The 24782-nt window shown below is 43.5% G+C and overlaps 1 protein-coding gene across 7 annotated transcripts in view; it reads right to left on the bottom strand.

The window, feature by feature from the left end:
• Positions 1-24758, bottom strand: part of LOC102408653 (probable 2-ketogluconate reductase) — a 32149-nt gene extending 7391 nt beyond the window's left edge. For 2 of the 7 annotated variants that reach the window (XM_006079568.4, XM_044934702.2), the window contains exons 1-3: positions 24495-24758; positions 1654-2038; positions 583-754 (exon numbers count right to left, since the gene is read on the bottom strand). In XM_006079568.4, coding sequence (XP_006079630.4) covers positions 583-754; positions 1654-2038; positions 24495-24620 — 683 coding nt within the window. In that variant the 5' untranslated portion in view covers positions 24621-24758. Of the gene's footprint in view, positions 1-582; positions 755-1653; positions 2039-5748; positions 6095-24494 lie in introns of those variants that run through there. The other 5 variants (XM_006079571.4, XM_006079572.4, XM_006079570.4 and 2 more) reach the window with 5 other exon arrangements.
• Positions 24759-24782: the final 24 nt, after the last annotated feature.

The following is a 24782-nucleotide window of genomic DNA, read 5'->3' as shown; positions in this document are numbered from 1 at the left end:
CCACTGAAAGGCTCTGAACAGCGCCCTTCTCTGGCTGGTCTGCAAATGGACTGACGTTCAAGAACAGAGAGCGCAGCCCCTTGGGGGAGTGGAATGCCGGTGAGAAAAGCCAGGGCGTAGGCAGGAGGCATCAGTGAAGTGAGAGCAAACAGGCAGGTCTGAGACAGAATCAAAAGACTGGGCGCTGGGCCAGATGCTGCTCGTGGAGTATGAGGAGGACGGTTTCAGACCAAGCACTGCTGGGGGAAGCCCTGTGCCCTTGGGTTATGTGTATTAAAGTGTGGGCAGCATCTCCCATGGTCAGAAAGAATCAGTTTACAAATGAAAAAAGCACAAAACTGTAGGTGAGCCAAAATCTCTTTCCTCTGGTGAAATTTCTTCCATGAAGAGAAGCTTACCTGCCACATTTTTAGGGAATCATAAAAAGGCTACAATCCATTCTTTGATCATCAACCCTGCTTTTTGGAGACAGAATAAGGGAATCTAATAAAAAGTGAAGAAATAATATATCGAAGCCATACTGAAGTCAGTGATGATGTAAGTTCTGCTCAGTTAATTTCAAGTCCATTTTCTGAATTTTACCTGCGTTTCCTATTGTGATAGACAATCTTCATTTCAAATGCTTTGGCCCTTTGAGCAATCTTATAGCCAATGCTGCCCATGCCGATAATTCCCAGAGTGGCCCCTGTCACCTGTTGACCCATATAGTCTGTAGGAAAGTTCTCTGTATGTGGTGAAACAGCCAACTGATGACCTGAAATAAACAAGGTGCAGAGCGGGCAGTGTGGACAGCACCACACACAGAATCCCCACAACCCTCACGGGACCTCCTGACTGAAAGATGAGGTTGAAGGAAGCCCGAGGTGGACCCTGGGTGCTCAGGCATGTCTATACAACAGCAAAATGTTTCTGCAGGAATAAGGATGGATCGGACAGCAGTTTCCTCATCACAAACCCGAGCCTCCTGGCCTAATGCTTTAAACGAGCAACTTCTTTCACATTAAGGGAAGATTTGTGGTTAAAATTTGTTGGTTCTGGTGTGTGTGTCTGTACGTTTGTGACTACATGTATGTGTATGTGACTGCATATGTGTTTATATATGGCTTATGTGCATATGCAAGTGCGTATGTATGTGTGAGTGTGCATGTGTGAACCAGCAATCAGAAGAGAACCAGCCTGGTTCTTGCCTCCTCTCCTCAAGCTGCTTCACCCCAGAGCTCCACCAGGATGACGGCCAAGTGCTGAATGCTGCGCTGTCCTTCCCAGAACACTCCCAGTGATGTCCAGTGTGTGGAGACGTAGGGTCTCACCTACTCATGTGTGGGCCTTCACCCCAGGGTAGCAGGCTGACTGGCCAATGGACCACCCCAGGGCGTTTCCCTAGTGGTGCTGAAATTACCTCACATGTACAGGTACCCCCATGGCACAGTGAGTAGAAGGTGGTGGAGGAAAAGGCAGTGTTCAGACAGACTACGTGGACTGCATGTGTGCAGGTGCTGAGCCTGGCCCTGACTAGGCTGTAGCAACTAAGACTGGCTCCCGCCCCAGGGCCACAAAGTCCTGGACACAGTGTGAAGAGACCAGGGCTTTATCAGGTGTGATATTAAACATCTGTCATCTAATCTGGAAAACCAACATCTCCTGGCTGTTTACCTTCCACGACTCTCCGAGCTGCAGCAAGCAGCAAGGCCATCCCCAGGTCTGCTGTGGGGCTGGAGACAGCATGTGGTGTGTTGGCCACCTTCACACCAAAGCTGGCCACGAGCCCCAGGTCCAGGTGGTCCAGCCCTGCCCCTGCGCTGGCCACGATCTTCAAGGAGGGCAGGCTGTGCAGGAGCTCCTGGCTGACGGCCGGCCTTCCACACCAGATGTACACAGCTTGGATCTGGGGACCCAGCTGTGCTTTATTTTCCAAAAAGTCTTGCATGGTAATGAGATTAAAGTGTCTCTTCAGGTCTTCAGCATGATCTTCACATATACCATGTGGTCCTTCAAGATCAGACACCAGAACTCCAGGTAGGTCCTGATCAGCCATGGCCTGCAGAAAGACAGATATAATTTCTGCTGTCAGAGCAGAGAGTTTTCAAGAGAACAACCTGTATGCTCTTCTACTATTCTTTAGATTTTCTGAACTATAAGACTGGAATTATTTCCTGGATGAATTCCTGTAAAGTCTGAACCAGAACAGACCAGGACTCTGAAGGTACCAACACCCCATCAGGCCCACGTTCCCCCTGTTGGACATGGGTCTTTATTTCTGCCCTTTGGCCATAGCAGCTGCAGTAACTGATTTTTTTACTGTGAAAGTAAAAGATATTTGTTATTGTCTGTCAAACAAATTAAATAATTTTTTATGTTCCTTGTTCCTAATTTAAAATAAGATTTTTTTTGAAACATTTTATAGCTTTCTTCCAAAAAGAACACCAGCTGCTTTCAAGAGTTGAGGCTAATGAGTGCATTTTATCTTCGGGTCACAAACTTGGCTAAAAATGTTTAAAATGTGTTCAAAGTTCAGAGCATAGTTGGCTAAAAAAACAACTTGTGTTACTTCTTGGACTTTGAGTAAAAGATTAAAAGAGCTTCATTCAGGATAAGACTTTAGTTTTACAGAGAGCAGGCTCAATTCCTGCCTGCTTCAAGTTGGTTATGGAGCAATGACACACATCCATCATGCCATTACTGTCAGTGGGTGTACATAGTGAAAATCCAAGACCATCCACGTGACTTGTGGCCTCTCCAAAGGTGAAGAGGAGATGAGAGTTGAAGTGGGGGGAGATGGCGGTAGTGGGGGGTGGAAGCATTGGGCAGATTCAGGAGCTCACCCCATCCCTGGGCTCTGTCCCTTGCTCCATAACTCCTTTCACCAGCACCAGCCTCTAACCATCTCCACTCACAGTCAGGCGTCTAGCCAAGGAGCATGAGACAGGAAATGGGATCCCCATTAACTGCTTTCCTAGAAGGAAGCATGGATCCTACCTGCTGCTGACCCTGCTGCTCAGAGGGGCGGGCAGGATTGAAAGAGAGAACTTTGGCTCCAGCACCGCTCTGCGGCTGATCGAAGGGCTCCCAGGCTTCCTGGGTTCTTGGTGAAACTGACATGATATCAGCAGGTGTGCTTTACAGCTGTGCCCTGAGATCACATCTCATTCTCCTCCGCTAATTTCTGCACACAGAGAGGTAAGTGGACTTGCCTCTAGCAGGCATCCTTGGATGCCCAGTATTGACACGATGGTTGGTTAGGACATTCTGACAACAAAGGAACTCACCACAAAGAAGGTGTATTGTTAGGCACCCACATTTTATCCAAGTCAAAAGATAAACCCATGGGTGAAATTTGGAAAAATAAAAAATTTTACAGCTTTAAGAGAGTGATAGTTCAGACATGTATATTTTCTAACTGCTATGTGCATGCTCCTTGCACTGTTTAATTTGAACTGCTAACACGGATTTAAAATTAGTTTTCTCCTTGCAAAATGATTGCTCAATTAAAAAATAAAAGACTTTGTATTAACTTTGCTGAAATTGCCTTCCACAGACCCAAGGCTCTAAACTCAGGATTTTCTTCTTTTAAAGCCTCTTTAAAATTGAGATCCAGAAAGAAAAGTAAAGTAGAATGAACTTCCAACCTCTTCTTTCAAGGAAAAGTAAGATGGACATGTGCATGGCACTCATGAGGGAGGTGCAGAGAAAGGCATGTAGATCCCTGACCAGTCACCATGGCTGCCCAGCTGAACTCTGAGCCCAGAGCAGGACAGGGCAGGGAGCACCAGGTGACCCAAGTGAGAGCAACTTCAGTTCACAGAAGGGGCAAGGGTGGGGCCAGGCAAGGGGGAGGGGAGTAAGAGAGATCTTTATAACTTAAAACCAAAAATGAAAATAAAAACCAACTGCAACCAAAAAAATATTTTTAGTTTTGGGAACAGAGAGAAAGAAACAAAGATGGGGTGCGGGCAGGAAGGAGGACAAAAAGCAGGACCACAGGTGCTGGTTCAGGCTACTCTGCCTGACTGTGATCCTCTCTAAAACTTGCTCTCCTCCAATGCAGAGTGAGGGGAACACACAGCCTTGCATCTGGTGTTTGCAAGATAATGAAAGAGAGCATTCAGAGCCTGCAGGACCGAGGGCAAGCTTTCAGTGAAGCGGGTTACTAATGTTCAAATCTGAAGAACAATTTAGACATCTAGCTAAGTGTCTAGAAACAAACTTACACCAAAGAGAGAGACTGAATTCATATAGCACAGTAAAATTTTTAAAAATTTTCTTAAAACTCTATTTCCTCACGAAACTTCCTTGCAGTATTTGAGAGACGAGTCCAATATCCTCCCATCATCCTCACATCTCCAACATGCCAAGACTTGCTTCAAACTGGTACCCACTGACTTGTCTTCTCTCCCTGCCACTCTGTCCTCTGATCCTCTCTCTGCTGCTGCTAAGTCACTTCAGTCGTGTCCGACTCTTTGTGACCCCATGGACTGCAGCCTACGAGGCTCCACCGTCCATGGGATTTTCCAGGCAAGAGTCCTGGAGTGGGGTGCCATTGCCTTCTCCGGATCCTCTCTCTAGTCCCTTTCAAAGTCTATCCTCATCTTGAAGGAGGAACCAGACAGAGCTGGACTCCATCTTACACCACACTGCAAACAGGCTACACACATGGTCACCCTCCCAATGGACTCTGAACTTTGTGCCCGGTGTCTATAGACATGGAATACCAATGGAAAACCAGATCCCCTCAGATAAAAGAGCCTCAGGACTTGTACTTGGACTCTCTGTTGCATAATAGAATATGCTAATTATCTCTGTAACAGAACAAAGTCGTAAATTCCATTATGTTTATCAGGATATGACCACAGGCCTATTGATAAATGTCCACTGTTTAACTACCTAGACTTATGACACAGGAATCATGGGTTAACTTTGATCATCTCTCTCTTTTACCTTGTCCAGACTAGTTTCAAGGAATTTGGGGAAGTGGGTTTGATCAAATACACTTAGGGTATATAAGGTTTTCACAAAAACTGGTCAGGGTCGTTGGTTAAGAGGAGACTCTGCCTTGGGCCTGCCAGTGTAATAAACTGCACTCCACTATCTGCATTGTCCTGAGTGAGTTTGTTTCCCGGAACCGTGGCTACCACAATCTCACCTCTGGAGCAGCTCTCTGCCCTTTCCATGGGGATAAAATCACAATTGTTTGTTCTCTGTCCTCTACAGAGCCCTGATTCTGCTCCAAAGAGGCTCAGAAAAACAGACTGGGAAAAAAAAAAGAATCTCTGTAACGAAGAGTAGGGGAGGCCACGTTTAGCCCCTCTGCTTTTTAAAATCATCCTTATGCTGATATTCTGGATTTGCTGCAAATCATCTATTCATGCATGATTAGATAAAGGGACCTGAAGATTAGGATATACCAAAAGGCATATCCTTGAGTGTGTGTTTGCCATTTCATTTCACTTAATGAAAACTGCACTGTTTACACCCTTGGTGCGAGGTTTCTCCAGTCACCAGGTTATCAACAAATCGAATGCAACTTAAAACCAACACTGTCACAATGTGTCTCAGCAAAAAACGGTTGCTTCCCTCCTAAGAAATGGTTTGTCAGGGCTTGCTAAGTATCAGAGAAAAGAAAGGCAAGATTAAAAATTAAAATTTGACTAATGTAGGGAATAAACTGTAAAATCTGATGTGGGTACCTGAATCTTATTCATTTAAAGCTTAATCTACCAACTGCCTAGAGTTTAGGGAAAAAGTACATACCTGTCCAAAATGACCTTGAGAATCTCTGAAGCCACCTTAAGTCCTCTCTGGAACAAGGGAGGTATAAATAACAACATTGGAGTTTCCTTATTAAATTCTTCAGGATTGTGCCCTGGAGGCCCAGAAGGGTCTTAGGAGGCTAATGCTGCCCACCTGTCCCATGTGAAGTCCAAGGTCAGTCATGTCTACGCGGCAGAGCTCGATCCAGTCTCCCCCCACATTGCAACATTCTAGGGGTACATTTACCTTTTAAAAAGACTCCAGATTTAAGGGACGCTCCAGCCAACCCAACCTCCCAGGCAAAACCTGGACAGTGAAGACTCAGGTCAAAGAGCGCAAAGCCCCGCCCCTCCCCTCCGGAGCCAGCCCCAGCCTTGCCCCGCCCCGCCCCACCCCGCCCCCGTCCCGGCGCCCCACCCCACCCCACCCCAAAGCCCACAACCAGCTCCTCTGCGAGCCCTGCCCCATCCAACTAGGCCAGGCCGGCACTTCCAGCATTGGGTCCAGAGGCCGAGAACTCTGGGAGAAGCTGCCTGAAGGGCAAATGGCGCCTAGATGGACAGCTTTGGTGGAGCCTCCTGCAGGAGCAGAGTCTAGATGGTAGAGTGTGGGTCCTGTCCAGTGCGGGAGGTTGCAGGCCAGTCTCAGCGTGAGAAGTGTGAAAATCAACACACAGAAACCTCACTTAAGATAGAGTTGGGAAGCCAGAAGGTATAGTTCTGCGCACCACTCTCCCTTGATTGGAGACCCAGCAGGAAGAAGGGCACAACCTCACTGCCTACAAGTAAGGAAACCATCCTCCCACTCTGGAAGCAACCCAGCTAATGGGAAGCCTCTACTTCCAAATCCAGGTTCCCTCCAATGGACTCTTTATTACAAGCCATGCCCAGCTCCCCCTTTGTTGTTCAGTCGCTCAGTCGTGTCTGACTCTGCGACCCCACAGACTGCAGCATGTCAGGCTGCACCATCCTTCACCATCTCCCAGGGTTTGCTCAAACTCATGTCCATTGAGTCGGTGATGCCATCCAACCATCTTGACCTCTGTCCTCCCCTTCTCCTCCAGCCTTCAATCTTTCCCAGCAAAAGAGTCTTTTCCAATGAATCTGCTCTTCTCATCAGGTGGTCAAAGTATAGGAGCTTCAGCATCAGTCCTTCCAATGAATATTCAGGGTTGATTTCCTTTAGAATTGATTTCCTTTAGAATTTGATCTCCTTGCAGTCCAAGGGGCTCTCAAGAGTCTTCTCCAACACCACAGTTCAAAAGCATCAATTCTTCAGCACTCAACCTTCTTTATGGTCTTAACTCTCACATCCATACATGACTACTGGAAAAACCATATATTTGACTATAGGGACCTTTGTCAGCAAAGTAATGTCTCTGCTTTTTAATAACGCAGCCTAGGTTTGTCATAGCTTTTCTTCCAAGGAGCAAGTGTCTTTTAATTTCATGGCTGCAGTTGCTGTCCGCAGTGATTTTGGAGCTCAAGGAAATAATGTCTGTCATAGTTTCCATTGTTTCCCCATCTATTTGTCATGAAGTGATGGGACTCAATGCCATGATCTTAGTTTCTTGAATGTTCTGAGTATTAAGCCAGCTTCTTCACTCTCCTCTTTCACCTTCATCTCTCCCTTCTCCTCTATAAAAGAGATTCTTCTCCTTCGTTCTCTTGACTTGTCTTTTGCCATTGATTGCCTGTATTAAATCGCAGATTTTGCTATTCCTGAATAAATCCATTTTGCAAGGCAATGCTTTCTCAAGAGCCTTTTTATGACCTAGAGATAGAATAGTAAAACACTACGTCCTCTTTCAGTCTCCACTCTATTCTACTCTACTAAAACTCTACTCTCCTCTTTCAGTTTCAGACAGTTCTAAGAAGTTTCCTACCTTAGCTGTTATTTATTCTTGCTATTAGTCTAGTGTACATTTATCTTCAACTTAGGGCCTCTGCTGAAATTTGAGAGAAAGTCTCACTTTAACATTGTCTTACACTTAAAAAAAATTTTTTTTTATTTTATTTTTAAACTTTACAATATTGTATTGGTTTTGCCAAATATCGAAATGAATCCGCCACAGGGTATACATGTGTTCCCCATCCTGAACCCTCCTCCCTCCTCCCTCCCCATGTCTTACACTTGATTTAAAACATTTCTTCTTTTAAAAATGCAAATCCTTCTAGAAGAGTAATAAGGCTCTTCAATAATTTTTTATTAGTAACAATTAGTTCTGTCAAACTGCCTTCTTATCAACTCAAGACAGTTGCTGCACAGGAATGAGGACTCTGTTTGGCCATGTGTATCCTTTCCCAATTAGGAGACATAGGAACATCTTCTCCCACTAAACATCTTACTTGCCCTTACTTGAGAATTCCACACTGCGTTTTTTAATGCTTATGTTTAGTCATTTTTAAAATGAAGAATTCAGTTTCTAAAGATAAAATGTAATTCAAGATGTCTGATTAACTCAGAGATGATTTAGCCTATTTATTTCCATCTTCTTAATGATCAGATACTTTTAGAGGAAATGAGAGGAGAAATGGAGAGCTTTGGTCAAATAATCGATTTTTCTTGGCTGGACTAGTGACTTATCAACTCATTCCATGAGGCCCCTGAGAGGGTAACAGGCAGGAAGGCCAGGAGTCTCCAAACAGAGAAAATAGCTTGCAAGTGTCAGACATTTTTCTCTCTCTCAAGCAGCAGGAGGAAACAAACTAGCGATTATTTTTTCCTTCTGTATACAAATTTAAAAAGAGGTTTCTCTTAAAATACTGTGTTGCCATAATGACACCTGGTTTCACCTGAAGTTAACTATTCTCAAACCTAGAGATAACCAATGCCTTTTTCTTACGGAAATGTTTATCTTAAGTTATGCTAATGTACTACGCATTTACCCCAAACTCTGTCTTCAAGTCGGTTCAGCCTCTTGGCTCAGAACCGACTTGACAAACCAGTATGTTATACTCAGATATTGTTCCCCTAATCTATGTAAACAAAACTATTTGTATGGTGATCTGCCCTTCTTCAAGATTCAAGTTAATCATTTTATGGCCCAGGATGAACCAGTTGGTGCCAAGATTATCCCAAAATGCATCTTCTGGGTGAGGGGCCTGGTGCCATTCTGAGTGTTAAGACATTCCTTTCTTTCATTAACAGACTGCTAGTGACTATATAACATCCAGCTGAAGACTAGCAGGGGGGGCACTCTTTCTGCCCCCTTCTGATGCCTATGTCAGAAGCTTTGTCTATCTCCTTTATACTTTAATAAAACTTTATTACACAAAAGCTCTGAGTGATCAAGCCTCGTCTCTGGCCCCGGATTGAATTCTTCTCCTCTGGGGGTCAAGAATCCCGGCATCTTTGCGTGATTCAACAACAACCTTTCATCTTGGGGGCTCATCCGGGATCCTTCAGGACAAGGTAAGGATGCTTGGAGCACCAGTTCTTTGTTCTCTTAGTGAAACACGTTTTCTGCTGTGCTTTACTAACACCACGGTGTGCTTGTGTGAATGAATGACATGCCCTGCACGAAGCAAGTGAGGAGCCCTGCTCTGCGGTTCCACGGTGATCTCATACGGCTTATGGCAGAAACCTGTTGGGGGTTTATACCGACCTGCCAATGCCAAGAGGCACCCAATGTCTCCTTTGGGAACCGACCAGAAATGGGCAAAGCGTGTGGACCGAACTCTCTTTTCTTGGTCAGTCTTTTCGGTCTCTTTGACCATTTCATAACTCTTGGGAATTAGAAGTACTAACCTAATCTATCGGATCCTAGACTTTCAAGGGACTTGTGATCTATACTGTTACTGTGTACTGTGGCTTAGGTCCCAAACTTGGATTGGTAGTCAAGAAAGTGCCTAGCCTCACTAAGAATCAGAAGTTCAGAAGCTAGATGGATCTCTAGCTCCAACATCTCAGAGGTTAAAGGTTACTCAGATTGGGACTACAATGGGTTTTTTTCCTTTGGTAACGCTGGCTCTTAGTGGACCAGAGGAGGCTCTTATACTGGTGTGGTGATGCTTGGAAAGAACATCTCAGCTTTGTGTTCATATCGGTCTTACTGTGGTCAAGAATATACTCAGGGTTGTGCACAGGCACTCAGGTGATGAATGTTTCCCCCAGCAGTCTTAGCTTGGGAGGCATTCCAGAAGGTTACTCTGATTCACCCCGGATGACATCAGAGGCAAGCAAGGTTAATGGTGAAGAGCTGGAAGTCAGGTAGAGATGTTATCAGGTCTACCCCTGGTACATCCCCACCCAGTCTTGGTGGTAGAACTGGGAGGGACGAGGACGGCGCCTGCATCGGTAAGGGACAGACTAAGTCCGACCAGGAAGGAAAAGCTTTTGGTGTAAAGTCTGTCTACACCCCCATCTAGAGCAGGGAGCGATGCCTCTGGTAGAAAAATGGCGCTGGTCGCTTTTTTTCTCTCTTACAGATGGGAGCTAACAAGTCCAGCCTCATTCCTTTGAACTGTATCCTGAAAAACCTGGATAGATTTGATCTCCAAGGCTTAAAGAAGACACACCTGGTCTTCCTATGTGATACTGCATGGCCACGGTATCCATTGGAGGATGACGAATGGTGGCCAGTTGGATGGTCTCTTAAGTATAATACTGTTTTACAATTAGACTGGTTCTGTAAAGAACAAGGGAAAAGTGATCTTAAAAGAGAGATTTCTCACTCAGTTGGCTCCAGATATCCGCCATAAGCTATTAAAATGGGCATCTGTACCAAATCAGTCTTTAGATATTCTGTTAAAACTGGCTCAGACAGTCTATCATGGTAGGGAATATGAGGAAAAGAAAGGCAAAAAAAGACGAAGGAAAAGGCAGAAGCCTTTGCAATGGCTAAGAAAAACTTTCTTAAACAGCCTGAGAAAGATGCCCAGAGGGACCTAGGTGAAAAGGGATAGGCTCGCTATTACTGTGGAAAGGAGGGACACCTCAAGAGGGATTGCTCTCAGGCATCTAAGCCGCCCCCGGCTCCATGTCCGGTCTGCAAAGGACCACACTGGAAGAGAGACTGCCCCCAGATGCATAGGTCTCCAGGGTCGGACTCTCAAGACAATCAGGACTGAAGGTGCCCGGGGGTCCCCACACAAGCTCCCGTCCTAATTACACCTGAGGAACCCCAGGTATTACTAATTGTGGGGGTCCAATCTGTCGATTTCCTTTTAGATATTGGGGCAACTTACTGTATGCTTACTGAAGCCCCTGGCCCACTTTCTTCCTGATCCGCTTTGGTAACAGGACTGTCTGGATGAGCCAAAAGGTATTATTTCAGTTATTCTTTATCTTGCAACTGGGATTCTGTGCTATTTTCACACGAGTTTCTGATCATGCCAGAATCTCCCTCACCCCTTTTGGGGAGGGATATACTGAGCAAGGTCCATGACTCTGTTTTCATGAATATGGAGCCCTCCCTTTCTCTCCCTTTAGCTGAACAAAATATAAATCCTAGAATATGGGCTGATGGAAAATCTGTGTGTCGAGCACAAAATGCTATTTCTGTAGTTGTCAAACTCAAAGACCCTCACTTATTTCCACATAAGAAGCAGTATCCACTGAAACCTGAGATTGCTGCTGCTGCTGCTAAGTCGCTTCAGTCGTATCCGACTCTGTGCAACCCCATAGACGGCAGCCCATCAGGCTCCCCCATCCCTGGGATCCTCCAGGCAAGAATACTGGAGTGGGTTGCCATTTCCTTCTCCAATGCATGAAAGAGAAAAGTGAAAGTGAAGTTGCTCAGTCGTGTCCGACTCTTAGAGACCCCATGGACTGCAGCCCACCAGGTTCCTCCATCCATGGGGCTTTCCAGGCAAGAGTACTGGAATGGGGTGCCATTGCCTTCTCCGGAAACCTGAGATTAAGGAAGGGTTAAAATCCATCATCAAAAATTTAAAGGAGCAGGGACTATTAATTCCCTGTTACAGTCCTTGCAACACTCCTATTTAGGGTATAAAGAAATCAAATGGTAAATGGAGACTAGTTCAAGATTTACGTATAATAAACGAGGCTGTAGTTCCTTTACACCCCGTGGTGCCTAATCCTTATACTCTATTGTCTGAAATTCCTGAAGGAGCCAAATATTTCTCAGTAATTGATTTGAAAGATGCCTTCTATTCAGTGCCTTTGGCGAAAGAAAGTCAATTTCTATTTGCCTTTGAAGACCCTACGCAGCCAGCTTCTCAGTTAACCTGGACAGTTTTGCCCCAGGGATTTCGTGACTGTCCTCACTTATTTGGACAAAGTTTGTCACAGGATCTACAAAACTTTAATAGCTCTAAAGCTGTGGTGTTACAATATGTAAATGATATTTTGCTCTGTGCTGAGACAGAGGAAGCTTGTTCGCGAGCCTCAGAAGATTTCTTAAACTTTCTGGCAGGCTGTGGTTACAAGGCATCAAGAGAAAGGGCTCAGCTGTGTCAACAATCGGTTTGATAGCTGGGCCTAATCATATCAGAAGGGATTAGGACCATAGGCCCTAAGAAAATTAAGCCTATACTAAATATATCCCCTACCTATGACTTTAAGACAATTGAGAGGATTTTTGGGAATCACAGGTTACTGTTGCATTTGGACTCCTGGTTATGGAGAACTTGCCCGGTCTTTATATAAACTTATAGCTGAAACTCAACAGGCCCAAACTGACAAACTGGTTTGGTCTTCAGAAACTCAAAAGGCTTTTAAGGTTCTTCAGACTGCTTTCCTGCAAGCTCCAGCTCTGAGCTTGCCCACAGGGTCAGAATTTAATTTGTTTGTCACTGAAAGAAAAGGTATGGCTTTGGGAGTTTTGACACAACCCCGAGGGCCTCACCAGCAACCTATTGCTTATCTAAGCAGAGAATTAGATGTAATTTCATGTGGGTGGCCCCACTGCCTAAGAGTAATTGGGGCAGCAGCTTTATTAACACCTGAAGCTTTAAAAATAATTAATGGACGAAATCTTACTGTACTGACTTCTCATGATGTGAGTGGAATCTTAAATTCTAAGGTTAATATTTGACAGACAGTAGGCTTCTTAAATATCAGTCATTGTTGTTAGAGGGACCTGTAACTAAGCTCAAAGTTTGTGGAAATTTAAATCCTGCCACTTTCCTTCCAGAAAAGGAAAATGAAACACCTGATCATGATTGTTCCCAATTCCTAACTTTATACAGCTCGGGAGGATCTAATGGATACCCCATTAGAAAATCCTGACATGGAAATATTTACAGATGGCAGTTCTTTTGTTCGGGATGGAAAGCTTAAAGCAGGTTACGCCATGGTGACTGCTGAACAGGTTTTGGAAGAAAAATCTCTCCCCCAGGGAACCAGTGCTCAGTTAGCAGAGCTTGTGGCTCTCACCCGAGCTCTAGAGTTAAGCAAAGGGCAGCGAGTAAATATCTACACAGATTCTAAGTATGCTTATTTGACTTTACACGCTCATGCTGCGATATGGAAAGAGAGACAGTTTAAAACAGCAACAGGAAAACCTATTAAGCATTTCAGAGAGATCAAGAGACTTTTAACTGCTATCATATCAGATCAGATCAGATCAGTCGCTCAGTCATGTCCGACTCTTTGCAACCCCATGAATCGCAGCACGCCAGGCCTCCCTCTCCATCACCAACTCCCGGAGTTCACTCAGACTCATGTCCATCGAGTCAATGATTCCATCCAGCCATCTCATCCTCTGTCATCCCCTTCTCCTCCTGCCCCCAATCCCTCCCAGCATCAGAGTCTTTTCCAATGAGTCAACTCTTCGCATGAGGTGGCCAAAGTACTCAAGTTTCAGCTTTAGCATCATTCCTTCCAAAGAAATCCCAGGGCTGATCTCCTTCAGAATGGACTGGTTGGATCTCCTTGCAGTCCAAGGGACTCTCAAGAGTCTTCTCCAACACCACAGTTCAAAAGCATCAATTCTTCGGTGCTCAGCCTTCTTCACAGTCCAACTCTCACATCCATACATGACCACAGGAAAAACCATAGCCTTGACTAGACGAACCTTTGTGGGCAAAGTAATGTCTCTGCTTTTGAATATGCTGTCTACGTTGGTCATAACTTTCCTTCCAAGGAGTAAGCGTCTTTTAATTTCATGGCTGCAGTCACCATCTGCAGTGATTTTGGAGCCCAGAAAAATAAAGTCTGACACTGTTTCCACTGTTTCCCCATCTATTAAAGAAGTAGCTGTTATGCATTGCAAAGGGCACAAAAGGGATGGGAGAAAAGTAGCCAAAGGTAATCAGTTGGCTGACTGTCAAGCCAGAAAAGCGGCACTTTGCGAAACCCCTTCACTGCAGACACCTTTGATCTGGACAGGTCCTGTAAACAGAAAAAACCACAACATACTGAGGAAGAATTAGAAAGATACGAAAAAAAGAGGAACAAAGATTACTGATAAAGGATGGTTACAGTCCGAGGATGGACGATTAATAATTCCTGAAAATGCTCAGTAGAAAATTTTTAAGGATTTACATCAAAGTTTTAATTTGGGTGCAGAGAGTACTTACCAAATGGCTTCTCATTTGTTTGAAGGTAAAAATGTAATAAAAACTTTAAAAAATATTATCAAAAGGTGTGAGGTTTGTCAGAAAAATAACCCAAAGACTGAAAAGCTAGCAAAATCTGGATTACAACGAAGTGGGAAGTATCCTGGAGAGGACTGGAAAATTGATTTTACTCATATGCCAAAAGCCAATGGATATTCTTGCTTACAAGTTTGGGTAGATACTTTTACTGGACGGATTGAGGCTTTTCCCTGTCATAGTGAACAGGATAAGGAGGTTATAAAGATTTTAATCCATGAAATTATCCCCAGGTTTGGGCTGCCACGGAGCCTTCAGAGTGACAATGGCTCCGCCTTTAGAGATGCTGTAACTCGGGGGTGTCTAAGGCTCTAGGACTAGAATATCACTTACACTGCTCCTGGAAGCCCCAATCCTCAGGAAAGGTTGAAAAAGCTAATGACATTATCAAAAGACATTTGCACAAATTAACTCAAGAGACGCAGGACAATTGGATTAAAGTCCTACCCATAGCTTTAATGAGGGCTCGAACTGCCCCAAAAAAGGAGGGACTGTCCCCCTTTAAAAGTATTTATGGAAGGCCTTTCCTATGCACATTCTTATAGACCCCAAAGCCTTGGAATTAACTAGTTATGTAACTCAGCTCTCAGCTTTTCAACAGGCATTAACAGAACTCCGGGAGACGACTCCTGACCCAGCCTCTGAGTCAAGCAAGCCTCTATTTCAGCCAGGAACTGAGGTCCTCATAAAAAACATTGGGATCTGAGGGCCCATCCCTCGAGTCCCTCTGGGAAGGCCCTTACCAGGTGATTCTTTTTTCTCCCACAGCTGTCAAAGTGCCAGGAATTGATTCGTGGGTACATCACACTCGAGTTAAGAGGTGGCACCCTGACCAAAACTAAGTGACTTCATTTTATGTCTTTACTTTCTATGCTCTGACTTTGTACTTTTCAGATAGACCTGATAATCTATGTGAGCGTATTTCTACTGACTCCAAAAATCCTGAGTGTGCCGTTTGATCCTCAAGACAATGCCTTCCTGTCCTGGACTCACTCCTATGCTGCATTCCACAATCGGTCTAACTGCTGGGTCTGTGGAACACTCCCCTCTTCATCAGTGGAAGGCTTCCCATGGTGGACATCTCCACTTCAAGGAAAAGACTTTCTCCAAGTCTGTGAATAAGTCTGTGAATACCTTCGACAACAATCACATGTGATGCCTCTTCTTCATCTGATGACATCTACCAACCCTAAAATGGACTGGTGCAACACGTTGCACTTTAACTATGGACATAATGTGACTTTTATTTTGATTTTAACTTGTTTTAATGACTATGTTGCCTTACATCTGTAACTGTGTAACTAGATTTGTTTCTAGCCACATAAAAGCTTTTAAGTTACAAATGGTTGCTCAAACTCCTGCTACTGCTGCACCTTCCTCCAACTACTATTTGGGGCCCCTGGATCAGATATCCTCAATATGAGAATTAGGAGAATATGTTGCCTCACCAATTTAGGGACAACGCCCCTTGTCAGCTCGGAAGAAGTTATGAACGAGAACGACGCCCCTTTTCCCTAGGCAACATAATTCTCCTAAAAGGAAAGGGGGGAATGAGAGGGTAACAGGCAGGAAGGCCAGGGGTCTCCAAACAGAGAAAATAGCCTGCAAGTGTCAGACATTTTTCTCTCTCTCAAGCAGCAGGAGGAAACAAACTAGCGATTATTTTTTCCTTCTGTATACAAATTTAAAAAGAGGTTTCTCTTAAAATACTGTGTTGCCATAATGACACCTGGTTTCACCTGAAGTTAACTATTCTCAAACCTAGAGATAACCAATGCCTTTTTCTTATGGAAATGTTTATCTTAAGTTATGCTAATGTACTATGCATTTACCCCAAACTCTGTCTTCAAGTCGGTTCAGCCTCTTGGCTCAGAACCGACTTGACAAACCAGTATGTTATACTCAGATATTGTTCCCCTAATCTATGTAAACAAAACTATTTGTATGGTGATCTGCCCTTCTTCAAGATTCAAGTTAATCATTTTATGGCCCAGGATGAACCAGTTGGTGCCAAGATTATCCCAAAATGCATCTTCTGGGTGAGGGGCCTGGTGCCATTCTGAGTGTTAAGACATTCCTTTCTTTCATCAACAGACTGCTAGTGACTATATAACATCCAGCTGAAGACTAGCAGGGGGGTACTCTTTCTGTCCCCTTCTGATGCCTATGTCAGAAGCTCTGTCTATCTCCTTTATACTTTAATAAAACTTTATTACACAAAAGCTCTGAGTGATCAAGCCTCGTCTCTGGCCCCGGATTGAATTCTTCTCCTCCAGGGGCCAAGAATCGCAGCGTCTTTGTGTGATTCAACAACAACCTTTCACCCTATACCAAAATCAGACAAAGATACTGCAAGAAAACTACAGACCAATATCCTTTGTGAGTTATAGACACAAAACCTTCAATAAAATACTAGCAAACCAAATTCAGCAACATATTTTGAAAAACTACTGAGACCAAATAGGACTTAGCTTCCCTGGTGGCTCAGAAGATAAAAGAATCTGCCTGCAATGCAGGAGACCTATGTTCAATCCCTGGGTCAGAAAGATGCCCTGGAGAAGGAAATGGCAACCCAGTCCACTATTCTTACCTGGGAAATCCCACAGACAAAGGAGCCTGGAGGGCTACAGTACATGGGTTGCAAAGTGTTGGACAGGACTGAGTTGTTCAGTCGCCCAGTCATGACTGACTCTTCATGACCCCATGGACTGCAGATGCCAGGCCTCCCTGTCCCTCACCATCTCCCAGAGTTTGCCCAAGTTGATGTTCACTGCACTGGTGATGCCATCCAGCAATCTCATTCTCTGACACCCTCTTCTTCTGCCCTCAATCTTTCCCAGCATCAGGGACTTTTCCAATAGTTTCCTGTTCATATTAGGTGACCAAAATACTGGAGCATCAGCTTCAGCATCAGTCCCTCCAGTGAATATTCAGGGTTTGTCTCCCTGAAGATTGCCTGGTTTGATCTCCATGCTGTCCAAGGGACTTTTCAGGAATCTTCTCAAGCACCATAGTTCAAAAGCATCAATTCTTTGGTGTTCTGCTTTCTTTACAGTCCAGATCTCACAACCATATGTGACCATGGGAAGACCATAGCCTTGACTATATGGACCTTTGCCAGCAGAGTAGTGTCTCTGCTCTTCAACACATTGTCTAGCTTTCTCATTGCTTTCCTGCCAAGAAGCAATTGTCTTCTGATTTCATGGCGTCAGTCACCATCCACAGTGACTTTGGAGGCCCAGAAGAGGAAATCTGTCACTACTTCCACCTTTTTCCCCCTCTATTTGCCATGGAGTAATGGGGCCTGATGCCATGATCTTAGTTTTTTAACCAAGCCAGCTTTTTTAGTGTAGCTTAGTTTAGCTTTTTTTAGTTTAGTTTTTTCAGTCTGAAGCCGGCTCTTTCACTCTCCTCCTTCACTCTCATCAAGAAGCTCTTTAGTTCCTCTTTGCTTTCTGCCATTAGAGTGGCATCATCTGCATATCTGAGGTTGTTGATGTTTCTCCTGCTTATCTTGATTCCAGCTTGTAACTCATCCAGCCCAGGCATTTCTCATGATGTGCTCAGCATATAGGTTAAACAATCCTATAGACAGAGGAGCCTGGCGGGCTACAGTACATGGGGTTGCAAAGAGTCAGACATGACTGAGAGACTAATACTAGTACTTAAATAAGATTTATCCTAGGAATGCAAGGTTGGTTTCAGTTCAGTTGCTCAGTCACGTCTGACTCTTTGTGAACCCAAAGACTGCAGCACACCTCCCGGGCCTCCCTATCCATCACCAACTCCCAGAGCTTGCTCAAACTCATGTCCATTGAGTCAGTGATGCCATCCAACCTTCTCATCCTCTATTGTCCCCTTCTCCTCCAGCCTTCAATCTTTCCCAGCATTAGGGTCTTTTCCAATGAGTCAGTTCTTCACATCAGATGGCCAAAGTATTGGAGTTTCAGCTTCAGCATCAGTCCTTCCAATGAATACTCAGGACTGATTTCCTTTAGGATGGACTGGTTGGATCTCCTTGCAGTCCAAGGGACTCTCAAGAGTCTCCTCCAACACGACAGGTCAAAAGCATCAATTTTTCAGCACTCAGCTTTCTTTACAGTCCAACTCTCACATCCATACATGACTACTGGAAAACCATAGCTTTTACTAGATGGACCTTTGTCAGCAAAGTAATGTCTCTGCTTTTTAATATGCTATCTAGGTTGGTCATAACTTTTCTTTTAAGGAGTAAGCATCTTTTAATTTCATGGCTGCAGTCACCATCTGCAGTGATATTGGAGCCAAAAAAAATCAAGTCTGTCACTGTTTCCATTGTTTCCCCATCTATTTGCCATGAAGTGATGGGACCAGATGCCATGATCTTACTTTTCTGAATATTGAGTTTTTAGCCAACTTTTCAGTCTATTCTTTCACTTTTATCAAGAGGCTCTTTAGTTCTTCACTTTCTGCCATAAGGGTGGTGTCATCTGCATATCTGAGGTTATTGATATTTCTCCCAGCAATCTTGATTCCAGCTTGCGGTTCATCTAGCCCAGCATAGCACATGATGTACTCTGCATATAAGTTAAATAAGCAGGGTGACGATATACAGCCTTGACGTACTCCTTTCCTGATTTGGAACCAGTCTGTTGTTCCATGTCCATTTCTAATTGTTGCTTCTTGACCTGCATACAGATTTCTCAGGAGGCAGGTAAGATTGGTTTAACATACAAAAATCAGTGTAGTACACCATATTAACAGAATAAAGTACAAAACCCATATGATCATCTCAATAGAAAAAGCATTTGGCAAAACCAAACAGCATTTTGTGATTAGAACAAACAGGGCTTCCCTGCTGGTCCAGTGGTTAAGAATTTACCTTGCAATGCAAGGGACATCACTTAGAGCCCTGCTCTGGGAAGATCCCACCTGCCACAGGGCAACAGGGCCCATGTGCTGCAACTGCTGAAGCCTGTGAACCCTAGAGTCCATGCTCCACAACGCGAGAAGCCGTAACAACTAGAGGCCTATGCACCACAACTACAGAAAGCCTGTTCATGGCAACAATGATGCAATGCAGCCAAAATGAATAAATATTAAAAAATAAACAACCACGCAACAAAGTAGGAATAGAAATGAATTTCCTTAACCTCACAAAGGGCATCTGTGAAAAACCCACAGCAAACATGATGTTGACTAGTGGAAATCTGAATTCTTACCTCCTAGGATAAGGAACAAGACAAAATGTCTACTCCTGCCACTTCTATTTAACTCTGTAGTAGATGTTTTAGCCAGGGCAGTTAGACAACGAAGAAATAAAAAGCATCTAGATTGGAAGGGAATAAATAAACTGTCCCTATTTGCAGATGACATGATCTTATATGCAGAATATCTCAAGGAATCCACTAAAAAAACCATTCAAAATAATAAATGATTTAGCAAGGTTGCAGAGTATGTGTTAAGTCACTTCAGACATCTCTGACTCTTTGCAACCCTATGGACTGTAGCCCACCAAGCTTCTCTGTCCATGGGATTCTCAAGACAAGAATACTGGAGTGGGTTGCCATGCCCTCCTCCAGGGGATCTTCCAAGCCAAGGATCAAATCCACATCTCTTATGTCTCCTGCATTGGTAGGCAGGTACTTTACCACAAGCACCACCTAGGAAGCCCGAAGAGTACAAGATCACTATACAAAAATCAATTGTAATTTGCAATGTATAGAAATATCAAATCACTATGTTGTGCACCAGGAACCAACATAGTGTTCTGGGTAATTATGCTTCAAAAGACAAACAAAAAATTCACAGAAAAAGAAAAGACTTGTGCTTACTAGAGGTGGGTTGAGGGAAGGAGAACTATAAGAAGGTGGTCAAAAGGTACGAATTTTCTGTTTTAAGTAAGTGGGCTGAGCTTTGCTGAGTGCTGAAGAATTGATGCTTTTGACCTGTGGTGTTGGAGGAGACTCTTGAGAGTCCCTTGGACTGCAAGGAGATCAAACTAGTCAATCCTAAAGGAAATAAATCCTGAATATTCATTGGAAGGACTGATGCTGAAGCTGAAGCTCCAATACTTTGGCCACCTGATGCGAATAACTGACTCACTGGAAAAGACCCTGATGCTGGGAAATATTGAAGGCTGGAGAAGGGGATGACAGAGAATGAGATGGTTGGATGGCATCACTAACTCAACAGATTTGAGTTTGAGTACCGGGAGTTGGTGATGGACAGGGAGGCCTGGCATGCTGCAGTCCATGGGGTTGCAAAGAGTCGGACAAAACTGAGTGACTGAACTGAACTGAACTGAAGTAAGTGAGGCTTCCCTGGTGGTTCAGTGGTAAAGAATCCACCTGCCAATGCTGGAGACACAAATTCGTTCCCTGGTCCAGGAAGATCCATCATGCCTGGGACAAGTAAGCCCATATGCCACAACTACTAAGCTTCTGTTCTGGAGTCCTGGAGCCACACCCACTCCATCTCAAACCACTGATACTGTGTTCTGGAGTCCTGGAGCTGTGTCTACTGAAGCCCAAACGCTCTAGAGCCTGTGCTCTGCAACAGGAGAAGGTGCTGCAATGCGAAGCCCACACACCACAACTAGAGTGGCCCCTGCTTGCCACAACTAAAGAAAAGCCTATGCAGCAACAAAGATCCAGCACAGCCAAATAAATAAAATTACATAAAAAAAGATTAAAAAGTACTACAGATGTACAACATGATTAATAAACACAGCTATAAATTATATATGAAAGTTGTTAAGAGTGTAAATACTAAGAGGTCTCATTAGGGGAAAAATATTTTTTTCTTTCTTTTCTTTTTTATCTATATAAGATAATGGATGCTCACTACCTTACTGTGATAATCATTTTATGATGTACACAAGTCAAATCATTATGCTGTACACTTTAAACTTATACAATGCTGTATGTCAGTTACAGCTCAATAAAACTGGAATAACAAATAAAACCAAATGAGAAAATCTATTTCTATACATTGATTATGAATAACCTGAAAATATTTAAAGTAACAATTCCATTTAAATAGCATCAAAAGGAATAAAATATTTAGGAACAAAATTAATAAACAGTGCAAGACATGAATAGTGGTAACTATAAAAATCATAGAAATTAAAGAAGGCCTATATAAATGGAAAGATATCCCATATTCATGGATTGGAAGACTTAATACTATTAAGATGGCAATATTCCCTAAATAGGTGTACACATTCAACAAAATTCCTATCAAAATCCCAGGAGTGTGTGTGTTTCTTTTTTTTTTTTTTTTTTTTCAGAAATTGACAAACTAATCCTAAAGATTATATGGAAATGCAAGGGACCCAGAATGGCCAAGCCAGTCTTAACAAGGAACAGAATAGAAGGACTAACACTTCCTGATTTCACAGCTTATTACAAAGCTATGCTAATCAAGACAGTCTGGTATGACATAAGGCTAGACATACACATCATTGGAATAGACTTGAGACTACAGAAATAAATCCTTATATTTAAATTCAACTGGTTTTCAACAAGAGTGTCAAGGCAACTTGATGGTGAAAAAAAATCTTTCCAATAGATGGTTCTGTGACACCTGGATATCCACGTACAAAAGAACGGAGTTGTCAATCCCTGGTTGGTGAACTTAAATCCCACAAGCCACATGGAATGGCAAAAACAAAACAAAAAATCAAAAGAGTGGATTTGGACATCTACCTAACACCATACACAAAAACTTATTCAAAATGACCACAAACCTAAAAGGAAAAGTTAAAACTGTAAAACTTTTGGAGAAAGAGGAGTAAATATTCCTGGTCTTGAGTTAGGCAATGGTTTCTTAGATATGACACTCAAAGCACAAGCAACAGAGTGAAAAGAAGATACACTGGACTTCTTCAAAATTTTCAAGTTTTATGCTGCAACCAATACCAATAAAAAGTGAAAATTCAATCTACAACGTGGGAGGTAATATTTTCATATCATATATCTGATGAGAGATTTCTATCCAGAATGTATAAAGAACTCCTGTAACTCAATAGTAAAAAGACAACTAATCCATTTTTAGTGACCAAAGGAGATAAACAGACATTTCTCCAAATGGCCAACAAGTATATTAAAAGATGCTCTATAGCACTAACCATTAGGGAAAGTTTTGATGTAATAAAACATCACAACTAGCAGGATATCATTCCAAAAAAACAGCAACAAAAACACACAAATAACAAGAGTAGACAAAGACATGGAGAAATCCAATACCATCATTTGCTGTTGGAAATGTAAAATGATATAGCCGCGTCTGAAAACAGTTGGCAATGTCTCAAAACATTATATGTAATTATAATATGATTCAGCTACCCTACCTGTATATAACTAAAAAAAATGAAGACTTAAATCTATACAAAAACTTGTATATGAGTGTTCATAGCAGCATTACTCATAACAGCCAAAAAGTGTAAACAACTCTAATGTCAATTAATTGATGGATAGATAAAATGCAGTATATCTAAACAACAAACAACAAAAAGGAACTAAATACAGTTGATCCTTCAATGATGTCCCTCTGTGTAGTCAAAAATCTTTGCATAACTATACAGTTGGCCCCTTATATCCCTAGTTCCCCAGATTTACCTAACTGCAGACCATGTAGTACACATAGTACATGTGTAAGTTCAAATCCGTGTTGTTCAAGGGTCAACTGTGTTGATGCCTGCTATTATGTTTATACAATGTGGGTGAACCTTGGGAACATTATGCTAAGTGAAGGAAGTCATAAGACTACATATTTATGTTTACATTTACACAAAACATCTAGGATAGGTTGCCTGCATGCATGCTAAGTCGCTTGAGTCATGTCTGACTCTGTGCAACCCTATGGACTGCAGCCTGCCAGGCTCCTCTGTCCATGGGATTCTCCAGGCAAGAATACTGGAGTGGGTTGCCATGCCCTCCTCCAGGGGATCTTCCCCACCCAGGCATGGAACACAACTGTCTTTTGTCTTCTGCATTGGTAGGCAGGTTCTTTACCACTAGAACCACCAGGGAAGGCCCTAGGATAGATTAAAAGTTGCCAAAAGCAAAAGGGATGAGAAGGATGTGGCACTAACTGCTGTGTCTGCCCTGCTTAGTCTCTCAGAAGCGTTCAACTCTTTGAGACCCCATAGACTGCAGGCCACCAGGCTCCTCTTTCCATGGGGATCCTCCAGGTAAGAATACTGGAGTGGACTGCCATGCCCACCCATAACTGGATCGCAGAGTTCCATAACTCTGTGAAAAACCATCTTATTTTAAATGGGTGCATCACTTGATGGTAGTAGTACAACATAGTGAAAGTTGCTCATTCATGTCCTACTCGGTGCGACCCATGTATAGTCCATGGAATCCTCTCCGCCATAATACTGGAGTGGGTAGCCTTTCCCTTCTCCAGGGGATCTTCCCAATCCAGGGCTCCCACATTGCAGGCAGATTCTTTACCAGCTGAGCCACAAATGGTATGTGAATAATATCTCAGCAAAGCTTTTAAACAAAATAAGTATCTGGAGTGGTAATGTTGCACAATGATGTGAACATACTAAATGCCACTGAACTATATAGCTAAAATGTTAACTTTTATATTATTTAAATTTTACAATAACAATATGACCAACCTAGACAGCATATTAAAAAGCAGAGACATTACTTTGCCAACAAAGGTCCGTCTAGTCAAGGCTATGGTTTTCCCAATAGTCATGTATGGATGTGAGAGTTGGGCTATAAAGAAAGCTGAGTGCAGAAGAACTGATGCTTTTGAACTGTGGTGTTGGAGAAGACTCTTGAGAATCCCTTGGACTGCAAGGAGATCCAACCAGTACATCCTAAAGGAGATCAGTCCTGGGTGTTCATTGGAAGGACTGATGCTGAAGCTGAAACTCCAGTACTTTGGCCACCTGATGCAGAGAGCTGACTCATCTGAAAAGACCCTGATGCTGGGAATGATTGAGGGCAGGAGGTGAAGGGGAAGACAGAGGATGAGATGGTTGGATGGCATCACCGACACAATAGTCATGGGTTTGGGTGGACTCCGGGAGTTGGTGATGGACAGGGAGGCCTGGCATACTGCGGTTCATGGGGTCGCAAAGAGTCGGACACGACTGAGCAACTGAACTGAACTGAACAACAAAAAAATGTTTAGAAATACTAATTTCAATAAGTTATTTGGGGGGCATTTGCGTCTTACCAGTACTTTTCTGTTAATGAACAGCTTTTCAGAAGTAAAGCAACTATGCTTGCGTCTGGAAAGCAGGGGGCTCTGTGTGGGAGTGAACGGCGACGAGCCCTTCCTCAGAGAGGTTATCCTCTTCATTCACTCCTGGGTCCCTGTCGCACCGCGGAAGCTCGGACGCCGACTCACTGGAGACACAGTAGGTCTGAAGCAGCCACCGCCTCCAAGACGCTCATGACACTAACCCCACCCACCTTCAGCCCCCAGTCCCTCAGAGTGGAGTCCACGCCCCTGCCCGGCCCG

This window comes from Bubalus bubalis, chromosome 22 (genome assembly GCF_019923935.1).
Source record: "Bubalus bubalis isolate 160015118507 breed Murrah chromosome 22, NDDB_SH_1, whole genome shotgun sequence".
Taxonomy (NCBI): domain Eukaryota; kingdom Metazoa; phylum Chordata; class Mammalia; order Artiodactyla; family Bovidae; genus Bubalus; species Bubalus bubalis.
The sequence above is the reverse complement of the archived record's forward strand: the minus strand, read 5'-3'. Positions and strand labels throughout refer to the sequence as shown.